The following is a 24,570-nucleotide window of genomic DNA, read 5'->3' on the forward strand; positions in this document are numbered from 1 at the left end:
GGACCACCAGGGAAGTCTGAGGCAGGAGGATTCTTAACCACTGCGCCACCAGGGAAGCCCCAAAGACTTTTAAAGACAGGATGAGGGAGGGGCATTGTGGGGTGTGTGATCAGCTCGTGGACATTCTTCTCATGGCTTGGTGAGGTAAGTGGGAGTCAACATCATCAGCCTTCTGCTTCTAACCAGTCTGGGGTCTGTGTCCTTATGGGCAGCATACAGTTAACTTTTTTCACCTGGTGGGGGTTTCAGTATCTGCAAAACAGCTCAAAGGACAGGCCTCAGAATGTTATCTATAGTCCTTGAGGAGAAACTAAAGGTCCTTGACATTGTTTAATGGCTAAAGTATTCTTATTTTGTCTTGTTTGACTGTTTTCCTTTCTTTCTTCATTTTCTCACTTCTATGATTAAATTGTTTCTTTGACTAAAGTTTTCTACAGACAAAAGGCAGGCAGAGAGCATCGAGCGGGGGCTCTGTTCTGGGAAGTCCCCATAGGGTCCTTCTTGGTTACAGGTTCTCACTGGGGCGTGTGCATCATTGGAAACATCTTACTTTTTTTTTCTTTTTTTTTTTTTTTTTGCGGTACACGGGCCTCCCATCACGGAACACAGGCTCCGGACGCGCAGGCCCAGCAGCCACGGCTCATGGGCCCAGCCGCTCTATGGCATGTGGGATCCTCCCAGACCGGGGCACGAACCCGCGTCCCCTGCATCGGCAGGCAGACTCTCAACCACTGCGCCACCAGGGAAGCCCCGAAACATCTTTCTTTTATATATAGCTTTATGAGATCAGTGTTTGGTCTGTGGCCACTGTGAATAAAAATATGGTGTTTTGTGTCTGGTGGTTCCTTGGGTGTCTCATATGTATTTTGCCATCAGGCATGATTTATTAGAGTTTGGAATGTTTTCTGGTATTTTATAGCAGGATGAGCGAATATGGGTCATATGGAGACTGTGTTGGATTTATGAGATTTTGTAAGTTTACTTGAGCCCAGAAGGGAAATTATGAGTAGTAAGCTTCAAATGGCAGAACATTTTCATTAGAGAGATTCTGGTAGGTATGTGTCTATGGGCACAACTTGAGAAGGGTCATTAAGTTCTTTGATGTAGGAAAGATTGTTCCAAGAATCAGAGTACCAGCAACACCACAGTAATCTGCATTCCAGAGGCACCTCCTTGGGAAAATGTAGCTGCTACTTCCTTGCTCCTGGGCCAGTATTGGTTCTTCTACTGTCCTCTCCCTACCTGTCTCAACAAAACATGCGTGCGCGCGCACACACACATGCACACACACACGGTATAGAGAACAGGGAGCCCTTATGCTTTGTTGGTGGGAATGTAATTGGTTCAGCTCTTAGTGAAAGCGATATGGAGTTTCCTCTATAAATTAAACAAAGAACAGGCACACAATCTGTGAAACCCACCTGTGACTAGATATCCAAAGGAAACAAAGTCATTCCACTGAAGGAAATATTTGCACTCCAGTGAGCATTATTGCATTATTCCCAACAGTCTAGGTGTAGAAAGAACCAAAATGTCTGTTGACAAATAAGTGTATATAGAAATTTATATCAGCCATAAATTATTATTATGACATTCTGGCATTACTATTATTATTTCTGACATAATTTCGGTTGAATAAGACCCATTTTATATGGAAACTAGAAATGTCAGACTCATAGAGCCATAGAGTATAAAGGTTGTTATGAGAACTTGGGTGGTAGGGCAGTTGGGGAGATGTTGGCCAAAGGTTACAAATAGTTCAGTTGTGAAATGAATAAGTACGGCATGGACATCTAATGTACAGTATGCTGACTGTAGCTCGTACTGTGTTACTATATGCTTGGAATTTGCTGAGAGAGTAAAACTTGCATGTTCTCACCTCACAGACACGCGTTGGTAACTGTGAGTTGATGGAAGGGTAAATTACTTCACTGTGATAATTGTTACACAGTGTATACATCTGTAAGATAATCACATTGTGTGCCTCCCATGTACAGCATTGTTATTTATCACCTACACCTCAGTAAAGCTGCGAAAGAAAACTAAAGTGCTCGGTGTGCTGGGCTTGCCTGCTCTGAGTGCTTCTCAACCCAGGCTTCACCGTAGATCGCTGAGGCGTTTTGTATATACATGTTTTGTACCCTCTGACCAGAGATTTCCCTTCATATAGTTAGTATGAGGTCCAACCTCAATAGTATTTAAAGTGTCCGAGGTGATTCCAGTCTGGATCCATCACTGAGCATCGTGACTCTGGGTCCCCCCATTCCCGAGGGCTGAGATCTGGGCTGAGGCTGAGGGCTCTGCTCTGTGTGGGGATGGATCAGGGCTGGTCTGTGACCTGCAGGGGATCATCGGGTCCAGCTGAGGTGCCCGCTGCTGCTGGGTATGTGAGGGCCTCGCCAGGAGGGGAGCGTGATCTGAAGGAAAGTGTGGGGAAACTCCCTTGTTGGTCTCTGTGTGGGAGTTACTGTCCTGAGCCCCTCCTGGGACAGTGGGCAGCAGAGGACTGTCTGTCCCACATGCTGAGGGCTTCCCTGTGTGTGTGGTGGTGACTCAGGAAGGGGGTGTGTTGATTCTAAGCATGTTTTCATCTTTCAAGATTGTCCTCTGAAGACTCACGTTGCCTGAGGAAGAAGCCCGGAAGAGGAGGGAGTGGAGAGAAGGAGAGTCAGGAATGGCTCTTTCTCAGGTAAAGTCATATTTTCATTTGATTCTCAGTCTGTTCTTTCTGAAATGCCCTTCTTTGGACTCGCTAATCTTGTCTGACTCTGAAGCATCCTGGTTGACACTTGTACTTTCACAGTCATTAAGAGCCTTCCCTCAGTCCCTGTCAGCTCCACTTAGATTTCATTTCCCTATGACAGAGTGATCTGGATGATGAGAGCCCATGGTTGCCACTGGGCGTAGTCCTGGGCAGGATTGGAGACGTGGTGTCAGAGCTGTTGGGCAGCAGGAATTGTTTCGGGGTCCCATGTGGATGCAGTGTCCCCTCTCTATAAACCAGGATAAAGAAGCTGCATGTAGGAGGGTGAGAGGGAGACACAAGAGGGAGGAGATATGGGGATATATGTATATGTTTAGCTGATTCACTTTGTTATAAAGAAGAAACTAACACACCATTGTAAAGCAGTTATACTCCAATAAAGATGTTATAAGTAGAAGTCAGGTCTTAATATGCACAATACCTGGTAAAATCTGGATATCAGACTAATTAAGAGAAATTTGTTCTGGCTTTTTCTAAGGCAATTGAAACTAAATGTAGCTGACTTCAAAATCTTAATAATAGGGAATGGAAATGGTCAGTTCACAGACAGACATCAGTGGTAGAATGTGTTTTAGTCCATCACCGAATTTAAACTATGAAATCAGCCTAAATCTCTGACAGTTGGAAATTCTTTAAATCATTTTCACACCTCCATTCCTCAGAAATTGTCTTTTCACTCTTTGGCTTGCATCCTTTGACACACAGTTTCTACCTTTGATGCAGGCAGTGTTCCAGCTTCATTCTTTTGTTAGTAGATATCTAGTTTCTTAGCACCATTTGTTATTGAGACTCTGCTTTCCCTGTTGTACAGTCTTGGCATCCATGTCAATACATTTTTCATATATACCAAGGAGTATTTCTGGTATTCTAATCTGCTCCATTGTTTTATGTATCTGTGTTTCTGCAGATACATAAAATACATACATAAATACATACATACATAAATACAGATACATACATAAATAAAATCATCATGATTTTATTACTACGTAAAATATCTTTTTCAGTTGAAATGATATCTTAAATATGTTCCATGGCCTTGAATTTTTTCTACACTCTCCTGTTAATGTATTTTGTTTTTTCTTTCAATTTTTAAATGTTTTTTGGCCGCACTGCTCGACTTGCAGGGTATTAGTTCCATTACTAGGGATTGAACTTGGGTGCTCGGTAATTAAAGTGAGGAGTCCTAACCGCTGGACTGCCAAGGAATTCCCTTAATGGTTTAAATAGTAATAATATTACTAACATTTTATGTACATTTTTGTGTGCCCACATCTGTAGTGACCTTTCAAGGTTTCTCCAGGAATTCTCTGTCTGTACTTTTACTGTTCTTTCTGTTACTAAATTTTCTGCTGCTTTAGCTTCAATTCCAGAGCCCAGCCACCTTAGTTCATGTGCTTGCTCTGTCATTTCTTAGCTTCTTAACCTCAGTTGAGTTTCTCAGACTGTCTCTGACAGTTTTCTCCTCTGTAAGATGGGAACAGATCTTACTCTAAAGAGTTGTTAGGTTGATAATAAGCTCACATCTATAAAGCCTTTAGAGTAGTTTTTTGCATATAGGAAGTATTCAACCACCATTAGTCATTGCTGTTGTCGTCATCATCATAATTTAAGATTTTGACTTTTTTTAAAGCCACTGTGGACTTAAGACATCACTCATTTTATAGCTCATCTAGATATTGAATATCACTCAGTATGTAAAACATAATATGTAATACTTCTGCATAGACAATCCATTATTGAATTTTATTTGTATGTATTTCATATATTTTCCCCAAAAATGAAAAATCCACATTAATTGGAGGATATCATAATCTCATGAAAAAGCATAAGAAATTAAAATTAGAGACTGATAATTTTCTCCAAATACCTTTACATGGATTTGTCAGAAAACGTACTTCAACTGAATTCATCCTTACCCCTCTCTTCTTGTCATTTTGTGTGCAAATAAGAACTCTCCTCAGGGCCCCTTGGTGAAATGTATTTTCATTTCAGGAACAGTTGACATTCAAGGATATTGACATAGAATTCTCTCAGGAGGAGTGGGAATGCCTGGAACCCGTTCAGCGAGCCTTGTACAGGGACGTGATGTTGGAGACCTACAGGAACCTGCTCTTCCTGGGTGAGGATAACTTCCCTCTAGAAGTAGGGATCTTCCCTTGGTATCTTTGCATTTCCTTTGTGTGCCTCATTTGAGCTGGTTTTCCTTGACTGATATGAAATCCCTGTTGACTCAGACGTGAAACGCTTCATGATATATACCTTTTCCTCCGATGATCTGCTCACTTCATGATCCATCGGGGTTGTTCCAGAGCTCATGTCGTTATGGCAAGCTTTTGATATACCCACTTTCCTATTTTCTACCCATGGGCTTTTGATTATGGAGTTCTAGGAAAAGAACTATGTTTCTGCATGTTATACTGTTCCCTGTGTATTCAGAAGGAGGCAAGCAGTGGGTGAATTTTTGAAATATTTTTCTAGACCCATTGGTAATGTCCTCAATCCTCTGGTGAACAAGGAACTAAGTTTCTGGAAAATCCACAGCAAATCATGTTTCTTTGTTCTTAACTGGAGGAATTTCTGTTTCTCATCTGCATATTTTACCCACTTTGTAGCAAAAGAAAGAGCCCTAGGCTGTAGAGAGTGAGGTGAATGCCTTTGGGGATGTATCAAAGTTTGAATATAGGTCAGATCTCAGAAGGGCTGAGGGGAAGCCTCATTATTAATAGTGTTTGAGAAACTCTGAACACTCTTGTCGGAGAGTTCTATGAGAATACCAGTGTTTGTTTATTATTATGAACTCCCAGAGGAAGTTTTTCTGCTCCATAACTTATCACTCTTTCCACATGTAAAATGTATTCTTTCACCCTGCAGTGGTGCTGCAGCTCCTACAGAGACAAAAGCAAAGCCTTTATCATGATCTAGAACACTCCATATCTGGCTCCTGTGAACTGGTTGTTGCTTGACTTTGAGGAGCGTGAGGCGGGCTGTTTTTCGTTTCTCTTTTAAATAGTACCACATTTTATTAGTGTCATTTATTGATGTCTGTCTGTTGTGTTGGCAGCAGGGGGAAAAACAGTCAACTTTCTCATGCATTGAATATGATGGTAAAATTTCCTCAGTGTGCTCCTGCTGGCTAAGGGTGGCCTGTGGTGAAAGTTGAAAGCCAGTTCCCATTCCTGGAACATGCCCAGCATGGGCTAGGAGGCGCTTTGTGGAGGGAGGAATCCATCCCCTCCCTGGCACTCATATCTTGCCTAGGGATATTCAGCAGAAAAGGTTGCCAGTCCCAGGCTGGCAGCGGCCCTGAGCAGAGAAATGCCCACCAGGAGAATCGAGACCAGGCCATGAGTCTGGCAGGCTGGCAGTGAGTCCCTGCTGCCCAGTGATCCCAAAGCCTCCTGCTCAATTGAGTACCAGTTGTCCAAAGCGAGCTGTTTTATTGGGCTTTCTTGCCCCCTCATCTCTCCTTCAGGGCATGATTTTATTGGAAGCTCAGTTCTCAGTCCATATAGATAAGAGCTGATGCCTCCAGACTCAATACCTGAACATTTCCCAGTTCCATCCACATTTGATGTTTTTAGGATATGTAATCAGAAGATGGGAGGCACTGGCTGTTCTCTTATTCCATCTGGCACCTCAGAACCTACATGGAGCTGTCTCAACCCCTGTCTGCTTATTTAGATCCCTCAGCCATTTCTTACGTTCTGCTTTTGCCACAAACTGCAGGATGTGTGTAACAGCCAGTTTGAATGGATCTTATGTAACTTTTACTTAGGAAAACTGTAAAGATAATGGACAGAGAGATCCTTTTTTTAATCCCCAGTCTTTCATGAGGTGAATATGTGAATATTCAGGGGTTTACTTTGGCATCTGTGGGTAAAGCTCATGGTTCCATCTGAAGGTCCTATAGAATCTGACACACATATCTTGCATTTTTTCCACTCTTGTACTGCTCTACCTAGTTGGGAAATGTATACTCTTCCTGATTTTGTACTCCTCTAAGTTTGTATGATTGTGCCTCTATAACTCTGTTTTTGAAATGCATAGCCCTAGGCTCTGAAATTTTTCTAGTTTGTTTGCTGTGATAATCCACCCTTAGTTAATGGACAACTTCTGGTGGACTCTCTATGGAGTGGGTTTACTGGGTAACGGAAAATCAGAGAATACTTTTCCTCATATCTTGTAACATTTTCCTGCTACATACAGAATCACCACTTCAAGCTGTTTAGTGGAGAGTTCAGCATGTTCCAGGTTACCATCAGAGCCTGGCCAATTAGTCTTTCCACATTCTTTTTTCTGGTTTTGTGGAATGACACAAAGGCATGTCTCAAGGGCACTGTGACAGTGTTTCATATATGCTAATGACCATCCCCTTTCAGCCTCAGTTAAATGGTATAGGAATTTCTCCTAAGAAAAGTGTCCAAGTTCACATCCCCATATTTGTGACATTGTTGAGTAAATTGTTGTTGATGCCGTATTTTTCATCACCTGTGTGTGCACCATTGTTCATTCTGCGTCTGCACCTAATTTTGAAGCATCTTAATGAGAGAGCTTATGAGGTGGAGTGACACCTCCAATGATGAACCAGAAACCATTTCCAGGAGGGATGCTTGAACAACATTTTTAGTTACACAGCTCACGTCTTCTTGCATCTCCCTTGAAGTTTTCTTTTTAAACTCTTGGAATTTGCTGTAATATTATGTGATTTATACTGCTTGTCTGGGTAGTCATGCTTAAGTTATGTTGTCTTAGTCTGTAGGTCCAGGTTCAAATCCTGTTTCTCTCACTACTTTCTGTGTCAGTTGGGATTATGTACATAAAACTGTGAGTCTACTGTCCTAATTTGAAAAATTGTGCTAAGTTTCTTCAAGCCATTTAAAGGAAATTATTACTGTTAGATGCCTTAGAATAGTGCATGTTTTTAGTAAAGACTCAAAAGGTACTTTTGTATATCAAGATATATTAATAGTCTGTCATGTTTATTGACATCCCTTTGCATTTTATATTGTATGCTTATTTATTTATTTATTTTTGCGATTTGTCTCAACAACGTTGTTTCTGACTGTAGTTAATAAATTTACCAGTTGCTCACTCTTTATTATGTATATTTTGGAGCCAATGAACTGGATGTTTAAGGGCACTTCATAGGTTGGGAATTGCTCCATTAATTGGTTGTAAATATAAATGGAGAATATTTTATTCATAAATATTTAATTTTGATTTACGGATGATTGGCTTTTAGATGTTTTATGCTTTTTCATGGGTACATAGTTTTATAGGAGGTACTGAGAAAAATATTTTGTTTTTTAAAAAAGTTGTTTTATCAAATTCTTCATTTTATCTACGCTATATTTGTTTCCCAATTCTATCTGCAACTCATTTAGATTATTCATTAATATGCTAGTTTTCTTTTTGTCTTTTATTTTGTCCATGCTGCACAGCTTGTGGGATCTTAGTTCCCTGACCAGGGATTGAACCTGGGCCCTCTGTAGTGAAAGTGCAGCATTCTAACCACAGGTCCGCCAGGGAATTCCCACTAGTTTTCTATTACTGACTGTTAAAATATATTGTCTGCTATTTAACAATTATTTGTGACTAATAGGTATGCAGAATGTATGCATAGTGTCATGTATTTTTCTTCTCAGTTCTGAGACAGCGGTCTGTTTACTGTTAATTGGTGTGTGCTTACACATCATGGTGGAAATACACACTTTCCTTGATAACTAACAGAAGTTATTCCTATGTGAGTATTTTTGGCATAGGTTGTTTGAAAGTACAGTACCCTAAAATTAATTACTTTTTCTTTAGTAAAGAGTCACTCCTTTTGTGCTCCTAAAAGCTTTAAGATCTTTGTTGGAAAGTTAATAACTTTGGTATAAGTGTTGGTTTTGGTGTAATATCAGGTATTTGACATGAAGCATTTATTTATGAATTAAAATGAATAGGCTACTTACGGTTCTTTTATCTTCTAGACATCTCTCCTATGCACGTGATCAAGAAATTACAACTACAAGTAAACACTGGTAGAGGAGAAGTATTACAAACAGTGATGTTGGGAAGACATGACAGGAATAAAATGAAACATGTTTACCTCAGGGAAGTCCAGGAAAATATATCTGACTTTGAGTCTCAGCAGAGAGGTGAGGTAAGAAATTACAAAGGAACTCCTATGTCCCATAATGAAAATCCTACTGATAAGAGAGATGGACTTGGTAGGAGTGTTGTAGGAATTAAGCCTATTGAAAATAGGCTTGCATCAAGCTTTCGGGATGAATTGCATATATTTAAAAGTGAACAAAAAATTGATGAATTTAATCAAGCTGACAAGAATATCAACTGTAGTGCCTCATTTTCACCACTTCAGACAATTTCTCCTGTTGTCCAAACAAGCATTTCTGATACAAATGGGAATGATTTTATGCATCCTTCAGTACTGACACAAGACCAGAGGGCACACAGGGAACAACCTTACAAATGTAATGAGTGTGGCAAAACCTTTCATCAGGTCTCAGACTGTACTCGACATCAGATCATCCATACAGAAGAAAAATTACATAATTGTGATGTATGTGGCAAAGTTTTTAGTCAAAATTCAGACCTTGCAGTTCATCAGAGAAATCATACTGGAGAGAAATCTTACAAATATAACATGTGTGGCAAAACCCTTAAACATGGCTCACACATCACTGGACATCAGGTAATCCATACAGAAGAGAATTTATATAAATGTGACATGTGTGAAAGAGTCTTTCGTCAAAAATCATTCCTTGCAGTTCATCAGAGAATTCATACTGCAGAGAAACCTTACAAATGTAATGTGTGTGATAAAGTGTTTCATCACAACTCGAATCGTAGAAGACATCAGAGAATCCATACAGGAGCAAAACCATATAAATGTGATGTATGTGGCAGAGTCTTTAATCGAAGTTCAATCCTTTCACTTCATCAGAGAATTCATACTGGAGAGAAACCTTACAAATGTAACGAGTGTGGGAAGTTCTTTAGTCGAAAAGGAACCCTTGCAAGTCATTGGAGAATTCATACTGGAGAGAAACCTTACAAATGTAATGAGTGTGGTAAAACCTTTTATCACAGCTCAATCCTCAGTCGACATCAGATAATCCATAAAGGAGTGAAATTACATAAATGTGATGTATGTGGCAAAGTTTATAGTCGAAATTCAAATCTTGCAGTTCATCAGAGAACTCATACTGGAGAGAAGCCTTACAAATGTAATGAGTGTGGCCAGGTCTTTAGTCAAAAAGCAACGCTTGCATGTCATCAGGCAATTCATACTGGAGAGGACCCTTACAAATGTAATGTGTGTGGCAAAATCTTTCATCATAGCTCGAACCTCAGGAAACATCAGGTAATTCATAAAGGAGGAAAATTATATAAATGTGATGTGTGTGATAGAGTCTTTAGTCAAAGTTCATACCTTGCAAAACATCATAGAATTCATTCTGGAGAGAAACCTTACAAATGTAATGACTGTGGTAAGGTCTTTAGTGAAAAAGCAGTCCTTGCAGTTCATCAGAGAATTCATACTGGAGAGGAACCTTACAAATGTAGTGAGTGTGGCAAAGTCTTTAGTCAGAAAGCAGCCCTTGCAAGGCATCAGGTAATTCATACTGGAGAGAAATGTTACAAATGTAATGAGTGTGGCAAAACCTTTCAGCAGAGCTCAACCCTCACTCGACATCAGAACATCCATACAGGAGAGAAATTACATAAATGTGATATATGTGGCAAAGTTTATAGTCGAAATTCAGACCTTGCAATTCATCGGAGAAATCATACTGGAGAGAAACCTTACAAATGTAATGAGTGTGGCAAGACCTTTAATTACAGATCGAAACTCAGTAGACATCAGTTAATCCACACAGAAGAAAAATTACATAAGTGTGATGTATGTGGCAGAGTCTTTAGTCAAAATTCATATCTTGCAAGACATCAGAGGATTCATACTGGAGAGAAACCTTACAAATGTAATGAGTGTGGCAAAACCTTTAACGATAAGTCAGCCCACAGTCGACATCAGATGATCCATACAGGAGCAAAACCATATAAATGTGATTTTGATTTTTGTGGCAAAGGCTTTCGTCGTAATTCACACCTTGCAGCTCATAAGAGAACTCATACTCGAGAGAGACCTTATAAATGTAATGTCTGTGGCAAGGTCTTTACTCAAAATCCACACCTCAGGATTCATCAGAGGAGTCATACTGGAGAGAAACCTTACAAATGTAATGAGTGTGGCAAGGTATTTAGTCAAAATGCAACCCTTGCAAAGCATCAGAGAATACATACTGGAAAAAAAACCTTACAAATATAATTAGTGTGGTAAGGTCTTTAGTCAAAATTCACTACTTGCAACTCATTGTAGAATACATGATGTAGAGAAACCTTTCAAAAATACTGAGTGCTGAAAAGCCTTTACTCAGATTTCAACCCTCACTACACATTAGGTAATAAATACAGAGGGGAAACCATATTAATGTAATATAGGTGGGAAGGACTTCCTTCAAAATTGACACTTTCAGTCCATGGGAGATTCCTAGTGGTAGAAATCATGCACATGTCTTCAGTGTGGCAAAGCCTTACGATTGGATAATCCATGCTAGACAGAAACCATAGAAATGTAATGAATGTCTCAAAGTCTTTAGTCAGAATTCATACCTTAATATCCACTAAAGAATTTATACTGGAGAGAAATCTTTCAAATATAATGTGTGGCATATCCTTCAGTTTACTTTCAATCCTACCTTACCATCAGGTAATCCATACTGGTGAGAGACTTTAAGTGAGGGTTTTGGCAGGTGTCCACATGTTACGCTTCATTGGAAAAATCACGCTGGAAAGAATCAGATAAACGTATTTAGTATGACCAGGCCTTTCGAGAAGAAATTCATTCACTAAAGAATTCATTCTGGAGACTACCTCACAAATGCCATGCATGGGAAAAACCTTTACTCAGGGCTCACATCTCACCAATCATCAGATAATGTATACTGGACAGGACATTACAGATGTAATGAATGTGTCAAAGCTTTTGCGTTCTGCCTTAAAAAGTGAGTATTGCAAGGTTTCAGATTATTGCTCATTCATCACTAGATATCAAAATACTTATCCTGGAGGGAAACCACACAAATGTAATGTGTGTGGCAAGAAATGTTGTAAAGATTTTCAAGTATCAACACATTTGGTGTAATGATATGGAAATTTTTTGAGCCCTTCTGACAACAGACTGTATCAGAGAATCTATACTAGAAACAGATGTCTTTAGTTCTTGGAGATTAATCTGAGATTGCATACAACAGAATAATTACAAGTCATGTATGGTAAAACGTATGACATGATGTGTATGACAGGAAGAAGGACATTTGTGGAAATGGCCCATTATCTTCAGTGTATAAATATTTAATTATTTGTCTTTTCTTGAAAAGGCTGTGTTGCTCTTAATGCCTTTCAACCTGAAGTTTGAAGTCTGTTGATTTTATGCCTTAATTACAGGCCTTTCAAAATGGTCTCTGGGAAAGAATCAATAAGATGCGGGGACTGACTTCATTAGCTATAGTTCATCCACATCCATGTTCCCTGGTAAAAGTGGGACCCTTTATTATCAAATTCAGTAGCGTGTGAATTAACATTAGTTGGGGGGTGGCAGTGAATAGTGTAAAACTGTGACATGACTAATCATGCTTACTATATTCAGGCCCTTCTGTAGATAGGCCATTACGGGTTACAGCACAGAATGGTCTACCAACTGGCCGTGAACAGAGCAGAAGGGACATTAAGGAACTGGGCTTTTCACGGGAGGAGAGTGACAGGTTCCTAGGGACTGATTATGTGGTAGAAACAGTACAAAGGAAAAGCTGATAACTTTTTGCAATGAATGGGAATAGCTGTTCAATATATGTATGTTTAATGAAAAACTAGTCTTCTTGGAAATTGAAAGAGAGCAGTTAGTATGAGAGAAAAACAGTCTGTGCAGGTGTATGATTCACATTGGACTGTTGCCATTACATTTTGCTTTGGTTTAATTCTGAATCAATAAAAATAGGTGTTCTTTAATTAATAAAATCAGTCATTTTTCATAACCCTGGATGAATCATGTTTCTTCCACCAGCACAGTTTTGTTCCACGTCAGTGCTTTATAACAGAAGCACCATTAGACTCTCAGGGTTGAAAGAATCTGTAACAATTTCTTTCCGTGGTGGAATCAAACAACATACGGTTTAGGAATTATATATTCATAATTTGTACCTGACTTATTCTCTGCAAACTCTGCTCCAGAATATTTATGCGGCTATAATGAAAATACCGTAGGAGTGCATTTCAGACTCTGCCTTCTATTAAAGAACAAATATTGAACCAAGTAAATTTAAAGAACTAACTGGCTTTCTTGGATGATTTGCGAATCAGTGTGCATCCCATCTAGTATCAATAAATAAAGAGGGGCTCAAAGCAGCTGTACAAAATGGAAATCATTTGTAAATAGAAACCAGGCAGGATAAGAAAGATATTTCCAAAAGAAAAAAGTTTTTTTGGCAAGGTTACCTTTTGCTGGGGGAGGGATTGCAAAGGTCTTATCCTGTAGATTACATCTGTAGTGTTGTTCAGGGAATTCCAGATTTAAGGTCACATTCCTGGGAGGGGTGAAACTGCAAGTAAGTCTTGGTTTGCTGTCCTGGGGGCAAGCGACTCCACATTGGGACTGTTTTGTTTTTTTTGAACATTCCCTAAAACCTGCTCCACATGCATGAGTATGCATTACATGAATGTAGTGCTTCATATTCTTTATTGTGTCCAAGGTAAACCTAAGGCATGCACCTTGATTTACATGACGGGAAAATACGAATATAGTACACATATGCAAAATATTAGAAAACTTAAAAATCATAAATCTCTTTTGTGCTTGAATCACTCAGTGAAATAATTTGAAAATACTGATGTTCATGAGTTTTCTCTTAAAAATGAACAATGTACAATGGGAATTTTTTTTGTTTGATAGATAAACTTGAAATTTCATACATTCACTCCCCAAATATTTTTTTGTTGTTGCTAATTGTAATTGTAGCCATTCAGTGGAAAAGGGTGGGACCCCACTAAAAGTCATTTAGATTGATATTAATGTTGAAGTGTTATGAGAATGTATGTTACATTATTCAGGTTTCTAGGGGGACGGGAGACTTCTAAGTTGTTCAAAAAATGATTTGAGACAACAGGGAATGGTCACTGGCTTGGTTTGTTAATGTGATCACTATTTGAGGCTTGTTGGAGGATATGCATATGGTTTGAACTACCAGTTTGCATCACAGGAGGGATCCATCAGGCTTCCTCATCAGCTTTCCCAGAGAAGCAGAATAGGAAGAGGTTGTGAGACTTAGAAGGTGTCAGTAATCAAACATCAAAAACTGGAGTCAGACTCTTTAATAAAACACCAAATGTTTACTCCTGATTTCTTGGTTAGGATACACCATAGTTTTCTTTTCCTTTTTAAAAAATATTTATTTATTTGGCTGCGTCGGTCTTAGTTGCGGAGCGTGGGTTCGGGTTCTTCGTTGCTGCATGTGGGCTCAAGAGCCCACAGGCTAATTTGCCCCACGGCATGTGGGATATTCGTTCCCCAACCAGGGATCGAACTCACATCCCCTGCATTGGAAGATGGATTCCTAACCACTGGACCACCAGGAAAGTTCACCATACTTTTCTTCATGCTAATAATTCATTACAGTTTTCCCCCTGCAGCAGACATAAGTTCCATTGTTCAATAGGGTTATTGAAAAAGTCTGTAAAATACTATTTAAATAAATTGCCTAAGATATTTTTACCCTCGTTTAATAAAAATTAATGCATGGAACTGTTATTTAGATAATCTAAGCAATTTACCAGAAGAGCAATTATCCAAAGGCTATTAAAATTTTGATTATAATCATTGTATTAAGCAATAGGTTACATGGTTTCTTTTCTTTTGATTTTTTTGTTTGTTTTTGTTTTGTTTTTTTGGCAGTACCGCATGGCTCGTGGGATCTTAGTTCCCTAGCCAGGGAATGAACACAGGCCGTGGCAGTGGAAGCACTGAGTCCTAACCACTGGACTGCCAAGGAATTCCCTACATGGTTTATTTTCTACTGTAATACATATATTTTTTAAATACTCCTTTTCTTTAGCATTATTTTTTCCTTCCAGACATATTCCCTTTTTACACCAAGGGATGTATAAATCTGTGGGTTGTTTGGGGACTCTTGTGACATGAATATGCTCATAACGCAATGACATGTACAAAGTAGGGGCACTATAAACCTGATAGAAGAGTGTTCTTTTAGGGGTTCAGTTAAATGGAAGAACTGGAATGGTCAAATGGTGACGTGAAATCTTTTACCTTGGGAGTTGGCTATGGTCAGGTGTTTGAACATCAAGTTTGTGGAGTTGAACAAACAGTGAACTTGTTACCGAGTCCAAGCTTTCTCTGTTAGCCACACAACAGGCTGGTAAGTCGGGAGACGAGGAAGGTGCTGAGACAGGGAACAGCAGCTTTTTCGGAAAGCCGGCAGACCAAGAAGATGGCAGACTCGTGTCTCAAAAAACCCCATCTTATTGAGGTTTGGAGGCCAGTTACTTTTATAGAAAAGAGAGGCAGAGGAGGTGGGGAACTAAAGTAAAAAGGCCATAAGTCTTGCATATATCTCCTGGAATGGCCAGCCTTGGGGAGGGGATGCGTTAATTTCTTCTTTCTTGCAGCCATTCACAGGTGGACAGGGTCAGGATGCTTCCCTGAAGAAAGGCACTTTGGTTTAGCATTCAGGCAGATGGGCAAGGTTCCCTGAGGTAGGCTGTTGTGTATAGACAGTATCCTTTTAGTGAACAAAAGCAACAGGAAGCAAAGGTTAAAGTAAAAGAAACAGATCCAACATGGAGTCAGGATTGACTCTTCCCTGTTACTAACTGAATGAAATTATAAGGATGAATAACAAAGATCGCAAGATTCCAACTATAGTTTTTCACAAGGAGACAATCTCCATTGCCAAATATCTAGAAGCCATTCTGACACTTCTCAGTGATTGGTATTCACATTCAGCGTCAGTGAATTCTGCAGAGAAAATAAGATTTGTGCTACTCATACCATGACAACTGACACCAGATATCCTCCACTTAGAATTTGATCCTGACCAAAAAAATGTTTTCCTTGGATAAGTGATCTTAATTTTGATTTGTATTATCTTTTCTCTCACAGTTCAAGTAAGAGTCACTGTTATTAAGGCTTTATGCCCAATAACTTACTGAATTTTCATGTCTGAAAAAAGCACTGACGTTTACTTTCATTTCACAAATGAAGGATTTTAGGGCAAAGACAGATTTAGACCCATTCAGTTCCATCCCAGCAAGTGACTGAATCAGGAATTGAATCCATGTTGTCCAGCTTTAAAAACAAATCTCTTAATCAAGTTGCTACACTAACAAGGCTAATTATTTCTATCCTTCAACTACTCAACATCTGTATTTAATTTTGCATCTCTTGCCTTTTTTTTTTTTTTTTTTTCGGTATGGGGGCCTCTCACTGTTGTGGCCTCTCCCGTTGCGGAGCACAGGCTCCGGACGCGCAGGCTCAGCGGCCATGGCTCACAGGCCCAGCCGCTCCGCAGCACGTGGGATCTTCCTGGCCCGGGGCACGAACCCGCGTCCCCTGCATCGGCAGGTGGACTCTCAACCACTGCGCCACCAGGGAGCCCTGCCATTTTTAAATGGCTTAACTTCATATGTAATTGTGGTCATGGTAACTTCCTATTATGTCATTACAAGCATAATTGTTTTTATTGCACTTCGCTTTATTGAGCTTCACAGATACTGTTTTTTCTGTTTTTTTTTTTCCCTCCTAAACTGAAGGTTTGTGGCAATCCTGTGTGGAGCAAGTCTTTGGCACCATATTTCCAACAACATTTGGTCACTTCGTGTGTCTCTGTCACATTTGGATAATTCTCTCAATATTTCACACTTTCTCTTATTGTATTTGTCATGTTGTCTGTGACCAGTAATCTTAACAATACTAAGTCGTGAAAGAAAATGCCTGCTGCTTGGGAAGGAGGCCGCCCCACTGGCAAAGGAGGAGCCTGTGGACGGGTCTTATTTGATCTTTTTCTTGGGACAGGTTGCTGGCGTGGCCACAGTTCTTCATGGGGCAGTTGACAGGATGGGGATGCAGGGAAGAATAACACGTGGGGCAGGTCCTCTTGTCCCAGTTGTGTTTCTGGGCAAGCTGCTGAGGGAAGGCTCCATGATGGCACCCCTCAGGCAAAGCACCAAGTGCAGGGTTGACTCTGGATATTGTATTCTGAGAGAGTACGACCATCCTCCACCTCTTTGCCCACAAAAATCCAAGGCTGCTGGCCTGGAACGCCCTCAGGGTCTTCACAGAGATCTGTATGTCTGCATCCACTTGGCTGCCTCCTTAAAGAGATTGCAGCAATAATGTATCTTTTATTTAACATTTTGTACTGCCGTTGCACAATTTATAGTCTACAGTAAAGTATAAAATTCATAAGCACTGTGAATGTACGAAATTCATGTGACCGATTTAATGGCAGCATTTTCTTTATTGGGGTGCTCTGGAACCAAATTTCCAACATCTCCAAAATATGCCTGGGGTTTTGTTTCAGGAGATTAGTTTCTCCTCTAGAGAAAGCCTTGTTTGATGTGGGAATGCTTTCCCAACTCATAAACCTCTTTCCCTTACAGACTCTGCCACTCAGACTGAAATAGGTAGATACTCATGTGAGCCCTTCCTGCTGCCAGGATTTCGTGTGGTGTATCGGTGTTGGTCGGGGAGGTTGACAGCCAGTGTCTGAGATGTGTTTGTGGTTCTGACATACCATCTCCTAGAACTTCATATTCAACATCAATTCAACTGTAGTACAACTACAGTGTACAGCTGGTGAGCCGAGAATGTTTCTGAAAAACTTGGTTCCCATTTGCCAATCCTGTGAACAATTAAAAGTTTCTAATGGACGTCACCAGTGTATATTAGAGATGCTTCCTTTTCTATGACCCCCCTGAAGGCAGACTGGTGTTCTGCCTTCAGAACAGAAATGCCTTCAGGCAGAAACAGGAAATGCTGAATGAAGTCTCATACTTGCTAGATAGTGATGTTGAAAATATTTTCCATGGGTGCTTTTTCAAAAATTTCTGCTCTCATGGCAAATTATAAATGTTGACATATTCAGTTTTCATTTTCACTCAATTCAGAATACATTCGAATTTCCTCCTTTTCCCAAAATTACAGGTAGATAATTATTTTCCAACTATTTGATTTCCAGGAGATTTTTCTGTTATTGATTTCTATTTTAATTCCATTGTGGTCATAGAAACATTTGGTAGAACTTGAATTCTTACAATTTATGAAGGTGTGTTTGGTAGCCAGAAATATGGTTTGTCTTGCTGTTACAGAATGTGCACTTTGAAGACTGTGTAAAATTCTCTCATTAGGTGGGTTGTTCTTGAAAAACAAAACAAAACCCCTCAGTTTTCTTCCTCCTGTGGAAGGAAAATTCAGACCTTCCTACTGTGTGTTTCTTTCCTCTGTGTCTCCTTTATGCTGACACTACAACCACCCTTACACAGAGCACTTTTGACAATTTTGGTCACCAATGTGTGGGGATTTTCCCCACAACAAGCAAGTCCGTACAACCCCAGCTGGGTGTCCTGCAATGCAACTCAGTTCTGACCCTGTCTTCACAGAAATAACATGGAGACCCCACAAGACTTCCCCTCCAGCACATTTCATATGCCAGTCACGAGTTCAGGTTATCCACCTGTGCTTCTTATTAGCTGGTTATGTATCACAGTTTCCAACAACTCTCTTTTTCAGTTCAATGAATTGGCTGGAGCACCTCACAAAACTCAGGAAAACACTTCCATTTACCAGTTTATTAGAGGATATGATAAAGGATACAGATGAATAGCCACATGAAAAGATACATGGGTGAATTCTGGGATGGACCCAAGTGCATGACCTATCATTGTGGAGTTGGGGTGTGTCACCCTCCCAGCGTGGAGCTTTCTGAACCAGCTAGTGTTGGGATTTTATGGAGGCTTCCTCAAGTAGGCCTGATCAATTATTACCTCCTTTTCTAGCCCTACTCTCCTCTGAAAAAATGGAGGGTAGGGTTGAAAATTCAAAGCTTCCAGTCATGGCTTGGTCCTTTTTTAAAATTGAAGTATAGTTGATCTACAATATTGTGTTAGTTTCTGTACATCAGCAATGAATTCAGTTATATATATAAATTTTCAGATTCTTTTTCATTACTTATTACAAGATATTGAATATAATTCCCTGTGCTATAAAGTAGGACCTTGTTGTTTTTCTGTTTTATATATAGTAGTTTGTATCTGCTAATCCCAAACCCCTAATGTATTCTTCCTCCCCCTTTCCTCTTTGGTAACCATACGTTTATTTTGTATGTCTGAAGTCTGTTTCTGTTTTGTAAATAAGTTGATTTGTATCATTTTTTAGATTCCACATGTAAGTGATATCATAATATTTATCTGTTGCTGTCTGACTTCACTTAATCTGATAATCGCTAGGTACCATCCATGTTGCTGCAAATGGCAATATTTCATTTTTTTGTGGGTAATATTCCATTGTATATAAGTACCACATATTCTTTATCCATTCATTTGTTGATGAACAGGTTGCTTCCATGTCTTGGCTATTGTAAACAGTGCTGCTGTGAACATACAGTTGCATGTATCTTTTTGAATTATAGTTTTGTCTGGATATATGCCCAGGAGTGGGATTGCTGGGTCAGATGGTAACTCTGTTTTTAGTTTTTTAAGGAACCTCCGTACTATTCTACATAGTGGCTGCACCAATTTACATTCACACCAACAGTCTGAGGGTTCCTTTTTATCTAATGTGGTCTTCAATGGCTGTTTTTATGTGGGAGCATTCCTGTGTAGCCCACGTGAGTCTAATATATTTGGTGTGAGGGCTGATTTTAGTATGGATGCCCGCCATGTCTTTTCTCACTGTGTACTGGCTGTTATCCCCTTGATAGGGGATGTGATTGGAGTGGTGGTGACCAGAGGCTGCACTGGATGTTGAATGGGGCCCGCTCTTTGCTCTGTCGTTGTCACAGCCCTTTCGGGGGCTGGGTCTGCTCTCCAGTTGTTGGAGTAGAAGCTCCATACCCACTCTGAGCTTCAGCGTGAGGTTAGGTGGGGCTGGAGCACTCCTGCTGGGAGAGGAGCCAGTGAGTATTCCTCCGCAGGAGCTGCCCACCCAGAAGTGCTCTCTGTGGAGTCGCCTGTCACTCCTGTGTGCTCACAGAGTTGTAGGCGATGCCCTCGGCCACGCCTCAGCCACGGGAACGCAGGAAATTGGCCTGGATGTCCCTCAGGCGCTGTACTCACAAAGCCACAGGAGCAGATCTGCCTAAGTCAGGCTCCGGGACCCACCATAGTGGCGCACCTGGACCCCCCTTGGGAGCTATGGAATCAACCCACACCCCGGCCTCACCTCCGTGTGCGCTAACATCAGACCTACCCCAGCCACTGGAGCCCCAGTAATCCTCTCAGATACCCCGCAGGCGCAGAGTTTACAAAGCCACCAGCAGGTGCACATCCTCCAAAGTTGCAGCGTCCCCAGACCCGCTCAGATTTCAGCCCCGTGTGTGGGCAACCCGCTGACGCTAGGAGCTCCTAATTAAACTCGTGGAGGCTGAGCCCTGCTGCTCCGGCAGCTCTCCATGCCCCGCCCCTCGCCTGTAGCGCTCCGCCCAGGCCCTGCCCCCAGCCGCCCCGCCTCTTCCCTCCGCACAGGCGCAGTTCCCAGCTGGAGGCGGAAAGCGCCCAGCAGAGGTCACAGTGCTGGGGGTAAGTTTCTTTCTAGTGGAAGTGACTTCACGGTCGCCCTACACGTCCTCAGGATTTGCGCGTGACTTATGAAATACCCACACCCGCCCTTCCTCTCCAACTAAATCCAGGCGTAGCCGGTACAGTCCTTCCCTTTCGGCTTTGAAATGGCTCTGAGGCCGGTCCCTGCCCTTGGCTTTTCTGCCTTCGGTTCACATAGACACCGCCTTTTGCGACATTTTCCTGCTTAAAACCCTTTACGACCTTCCTCCCTTCCCCCCATGAAAAGTCCTTCCTCGAGTTGTATTCTAGACCCGCAGCCTCGCCCTCTCGGCCCCTGGAGGGCAGCGCCGGCCGCCCCGCTCCCGGATAGGCCACGTCCTCTCCCCGGTCCTGGGGTTCTGGAGAGCCCGCCCCTCTCCTGAGACCCCCTCCCTCTCTCCCCGCCCCCCTGTCCTCGCGTCTCCTCAGGCCGGTCCTTCTGCTCCACAGGCCTCCCCTTCGTAGTCAGCCCTTCCCCTCACCCCGCGAAGGGGGACTTGACCTGGGCCAGGCGTGTGACACCCAGTGGTCTTCAGTCTCAGATTCTACCTCGCCGGAGAATGGCCTACAGAGCAACATGGTATTGGGAGAAAGAGGACAATGGTCACAAGAGGAAGGAAGAGAGAGCAGGAAGGAAGCATAGCCACTTGGGGCGCCAGAGAGTGGGGAGGAAGGGCGTGTAAAGGGAATAAAAGGGATGTGGTCGAGGGAGAGAGGAAGCAGAGATGGGGGAAGAAAGAGGCAGAAATACATGGAGATTTAGGACAGTCAGAAAGGTGGGGAGAAAGAGCATTAAGAGGGGGAACAAGTTGCAGAGTGGGCATCACAGGTGTGAAGGAAGAAATAGGAGGGGAGAAAAAGCAGTAGAGGGGGACAAAAAGAGAGAAGAATATAGGGAGCTAGACAAAAGGGAATGAAATGGGAGCACCTAGTGTATATAGTGCAGGTAGAGGGGAAACTGGGTCCAGGTGGATGGTGGGTTGTTTGGACACGGATGATTAAGTTGTGATGTACGATTTGTGGCTTTAGAATTTAATACATTTAAAATTTGTTTAAACTATACAGATAGAGGGTGAGAATTGCATAGTATCTGTCTACAAGGCTTCTACATTTTGTAATTATTTGTATCAGAAGATAGCTTCCATTTGCAATCCCTGTTCAACCAGGGGGCAGTGACTTGACTCATCAGTCAGTTGTGGGTCACCCCGCTTCCCTTTTCCTGACACAGGGTAGAGGATGGGGGAGAGAAGTGGGATTAGAAATGACTGACTTTGAATTGCATGGTGCCTTTTAAAGGAAGATTAAAAGTGTTGTTTTTTTTCTAATACTTTTACTTTTTTCTTCCTCGTTTCTTTACACTTAATCCTTTTTGTAGTTTGGGATAAATCTTAGTACATTCAATTTCAACTTTTTATAAATAATTGTTAACTTCTGAAAAAAGCTGTGGTGGCTTCCTACAATCGACTCATATCATTCTTTTCTAAATAGGCTATATTCCCAAAATTGTTTTAACTTTGAGACCAAATTCTTTAGATTAAAAAAAAGAAATTCTTTTCAGTTTGTTTCAGGTATATTTGAGGCCTGCATTTTACCTGAAAACTGGATTTGCCTCTTGATGGCCCTTGAGCCAAAAGACACAACAAAGTCAAAGTCTAGGAGAAGGAAGGATGTATTACTTACCCCATGTAAGGAGAACACCTAGGATCTTTCCCAAAGCAGTATTTCCTGGAACAGCAAAATGAGGGAAATTTTCAGTTAAGGGTGCATGCATATTCATGAAGGGGCTCCGTGGATATATGCAAATTCATCATGGGGCTTGAGCAGAGGAGAATTCAGCATAGAATTGGGGCAAAGCTTGACAGAGTCTGGGTCTAGTTGACTGAAGTCACTAGGGTTAGCAAAGGTTAGCATTATCATGCTTTATGTTCCAGTTAGTCTGGTGGTTGAGTGCTTGAGGAGGTTTGGATCCTGCAAAACAGCTCAAGAATATGCTTCAGGTTAATCTTTACCTTCAAAACAGGAGTGGGAGTCTTTACAACTGATTTTTTTTTTTTTTTTTTTTTTGCGCGGTACGCGGGCCTCTCACTGTTGTGGCCTCTCCCGTTGCGGAGCACAGGCTCCAGACGCGCAGGCTCAGTGGCCATGGCTCACGGGCCCAGCCGTTCCGAGGCATGTGGGATCTTCCCGGACCGGGGCACGAACCCGTGTCCCCTGCATCGGCAGGCGGACTCTCAACCACTGCGCCACTAGGGAAGCCCACAACTGATTTTTTGTCTCTGATATGGTTAAGTTATTTCCCTGGCCTGGCAATAGCTGTTTATTCTACATTCTATTGTTCCCTTAAAATCAGTAACTACTGAGGCCTATTCTTTTGTAAGGGCAAGAATTGTGGCCAGGTGTAGATCACAGAATGGCTTAGGCTTAAAATGGCTTCTCTTCTGTCAAGGAAACTATGTCTGATTCTCTTTCTCCAGGGACCCTCTACCCTTTTGCCTACAAAATTCCCCCCTTGAGAAATTTCACTTATTTTTGAGCGGTACAGGACTGAAGGCCATTCTTCTGTGTTGCTTCTTGCTGAGACTGGGCATTGTAGTCTCCTTACTTAGAGGAGTGAAACTCTCTCACTTCTAGAGCTAGAAAAGCTTTGGGGCCCACAGGAGTAGCGTCTGAACCTTGCTTAAAAGTCATTATTCTAGCAGGTGTAGGAGAGGCACAGCGAGAGAGACAGTTGACAGTGACCTTGTAAAACACACAGCCAGTTATCAATAGTACCAGTAAGAGAAGCAATGTCATTAGCAGAAACTTGAGCCAAGAGCCCCCTGGTATAACAGATATATGATTTGCAAATAATTTCTCCCATTCCATAGATTGTCTTTTTACTATGAGCATGCTTTAATGCACAATAGTTTGTAATTTTGATGTCCAATTTTATCTGTTTTTACTTTGCTACCTTTGCTTTTGTGGTCATATCATTGCTGAATCCAATGTGATGAAGGTCTTCCCCTATGTTTTCTTCTAGGAGTTATATACTTTTTTAAGTCTTATGTTTAGATCTTTGATCCATTTTGAGTTAGTTTTTGTATAGGGTGTGTGTCACGTAATGGTCCAACTACATTCTTTTGTATGTGTTTATCCAGTTTTCTCAATACTTTTCAATAGACTACCCTTCCCCTATTGAATGGCCTTGACACTCTTGTGGAACATCATTTGACCATATATGGAAGAGTTTATTTCTAATGTTTTTATTCTATTGCACTGGCTGGCTGGCTGTCTTACGCAAGTTCCACATTGTTTTGATTAATTTAGGTTTGGAATAAGTTTTGAAATAAGGAAGTGTGAGACCTCCAACTTTGTTCTTTTCAAGCTTGTTTTTGCTATTCGTGGTCTGTTGACATTCCATGTGAATCCATGTTTATTTATTTCTTCAAAAACGCTGTTGGGATTTTGCTGGGTATTGCTTTGGATCTGTTGATTGCTTTGGGTACTATCGACATCTTGACAATATTTTCTTTCAGTGCATGAATTTGGGATATCTATGCATTTATTTTTGTCTTTTCTAATATTTTTCAGCAATGTTTTTAGTTTACACTGTGCAAATCTTCCCCTTTGGCTAAGGGTATGCTTATGTATTTTATTCTTTTTGCTATTGTAAATGGAATTGTTTTCTCAATTTCCTTTCTGATTGTTTATCATTAATATAGAAAAACAATTGATTTTGCATGCGGATTTTATACCTTGAAATTTTTCTGTGTTCATTTGTTATATCAGGGTGTTTTTTGTGGAATCTAATGGATTTTCTACTATTAGATTATGTTCGCTCTAAGCAGAGATATTTCTGCTTCTCCTTTTCCTAATTACCCAGTTTCCTAATTACCTTTTATTTATTTTCTTGCCTGTTTGTCTGGCTGGAA

At 41.0% G+C, this 24,570-nt stretch overlaps 2 protein-coding genes across 5 annotated transcripts in view; one reads left to right on the forward strand and one right to left on the reverse strand.

Moving 5' to 3' along the window:
- The window catches only part of LOC309794914 (uncharacterized protein), a 105,045-nt gene extending 91,974 nt beyond the window's left edge, over window positions 1-13,071 (forward strand). For 2 of the 4 annotated variants that reach the window (XM_082606843.1, XM_082606842.1), the window contains 3 exons: window positions 2,667-2,689; window positions 4,760-4,886; window positions 8,740-13,071. In XM_082606843.1, the coding sequence (XP_082462969.1) occupies window positions 2,675-2,689; window positions 4,760-4,886; window positions 8,740-11,102 (2,505 nt within the window). In that variant the 5' untranslated portion in view covers window positions 2,667-2,674 and the 3' untranslated portion in view covers window positions 11,103-13,071. Of the gene's footprint in view, window positions 1-2,599; window positions 2,690-4,759; window positions 4,887-8,739 lie in introns of all 4 variants that reach the window. The other 2 variants (XM_082606844.1, XM_082606845.1) reach the window with 2 other exon arrangements.
- The window catches only part of LOC309794915 (uncharacterized protein), a 385,639-nt gene that overhangs the window by 281,196 nt on the left and 79,873 nt on the right, over window positions 1-24,570 (reverse strand). The gene's annotated exons all lie outside the window — the stretch shown is intronic.

This window comes from Mesoplodon mirus, assembly GCF_964341445.2.
Source record: "Mesoplodon mirus genome assembly, chromosome: 19".
NCBI classification, from domain to species: Eukaryota; Metazoa; Chordata; class Mammalia; order Artiodactyla; family Ziphiidae; genus Mesoplodon; species Mesoplodon mirus.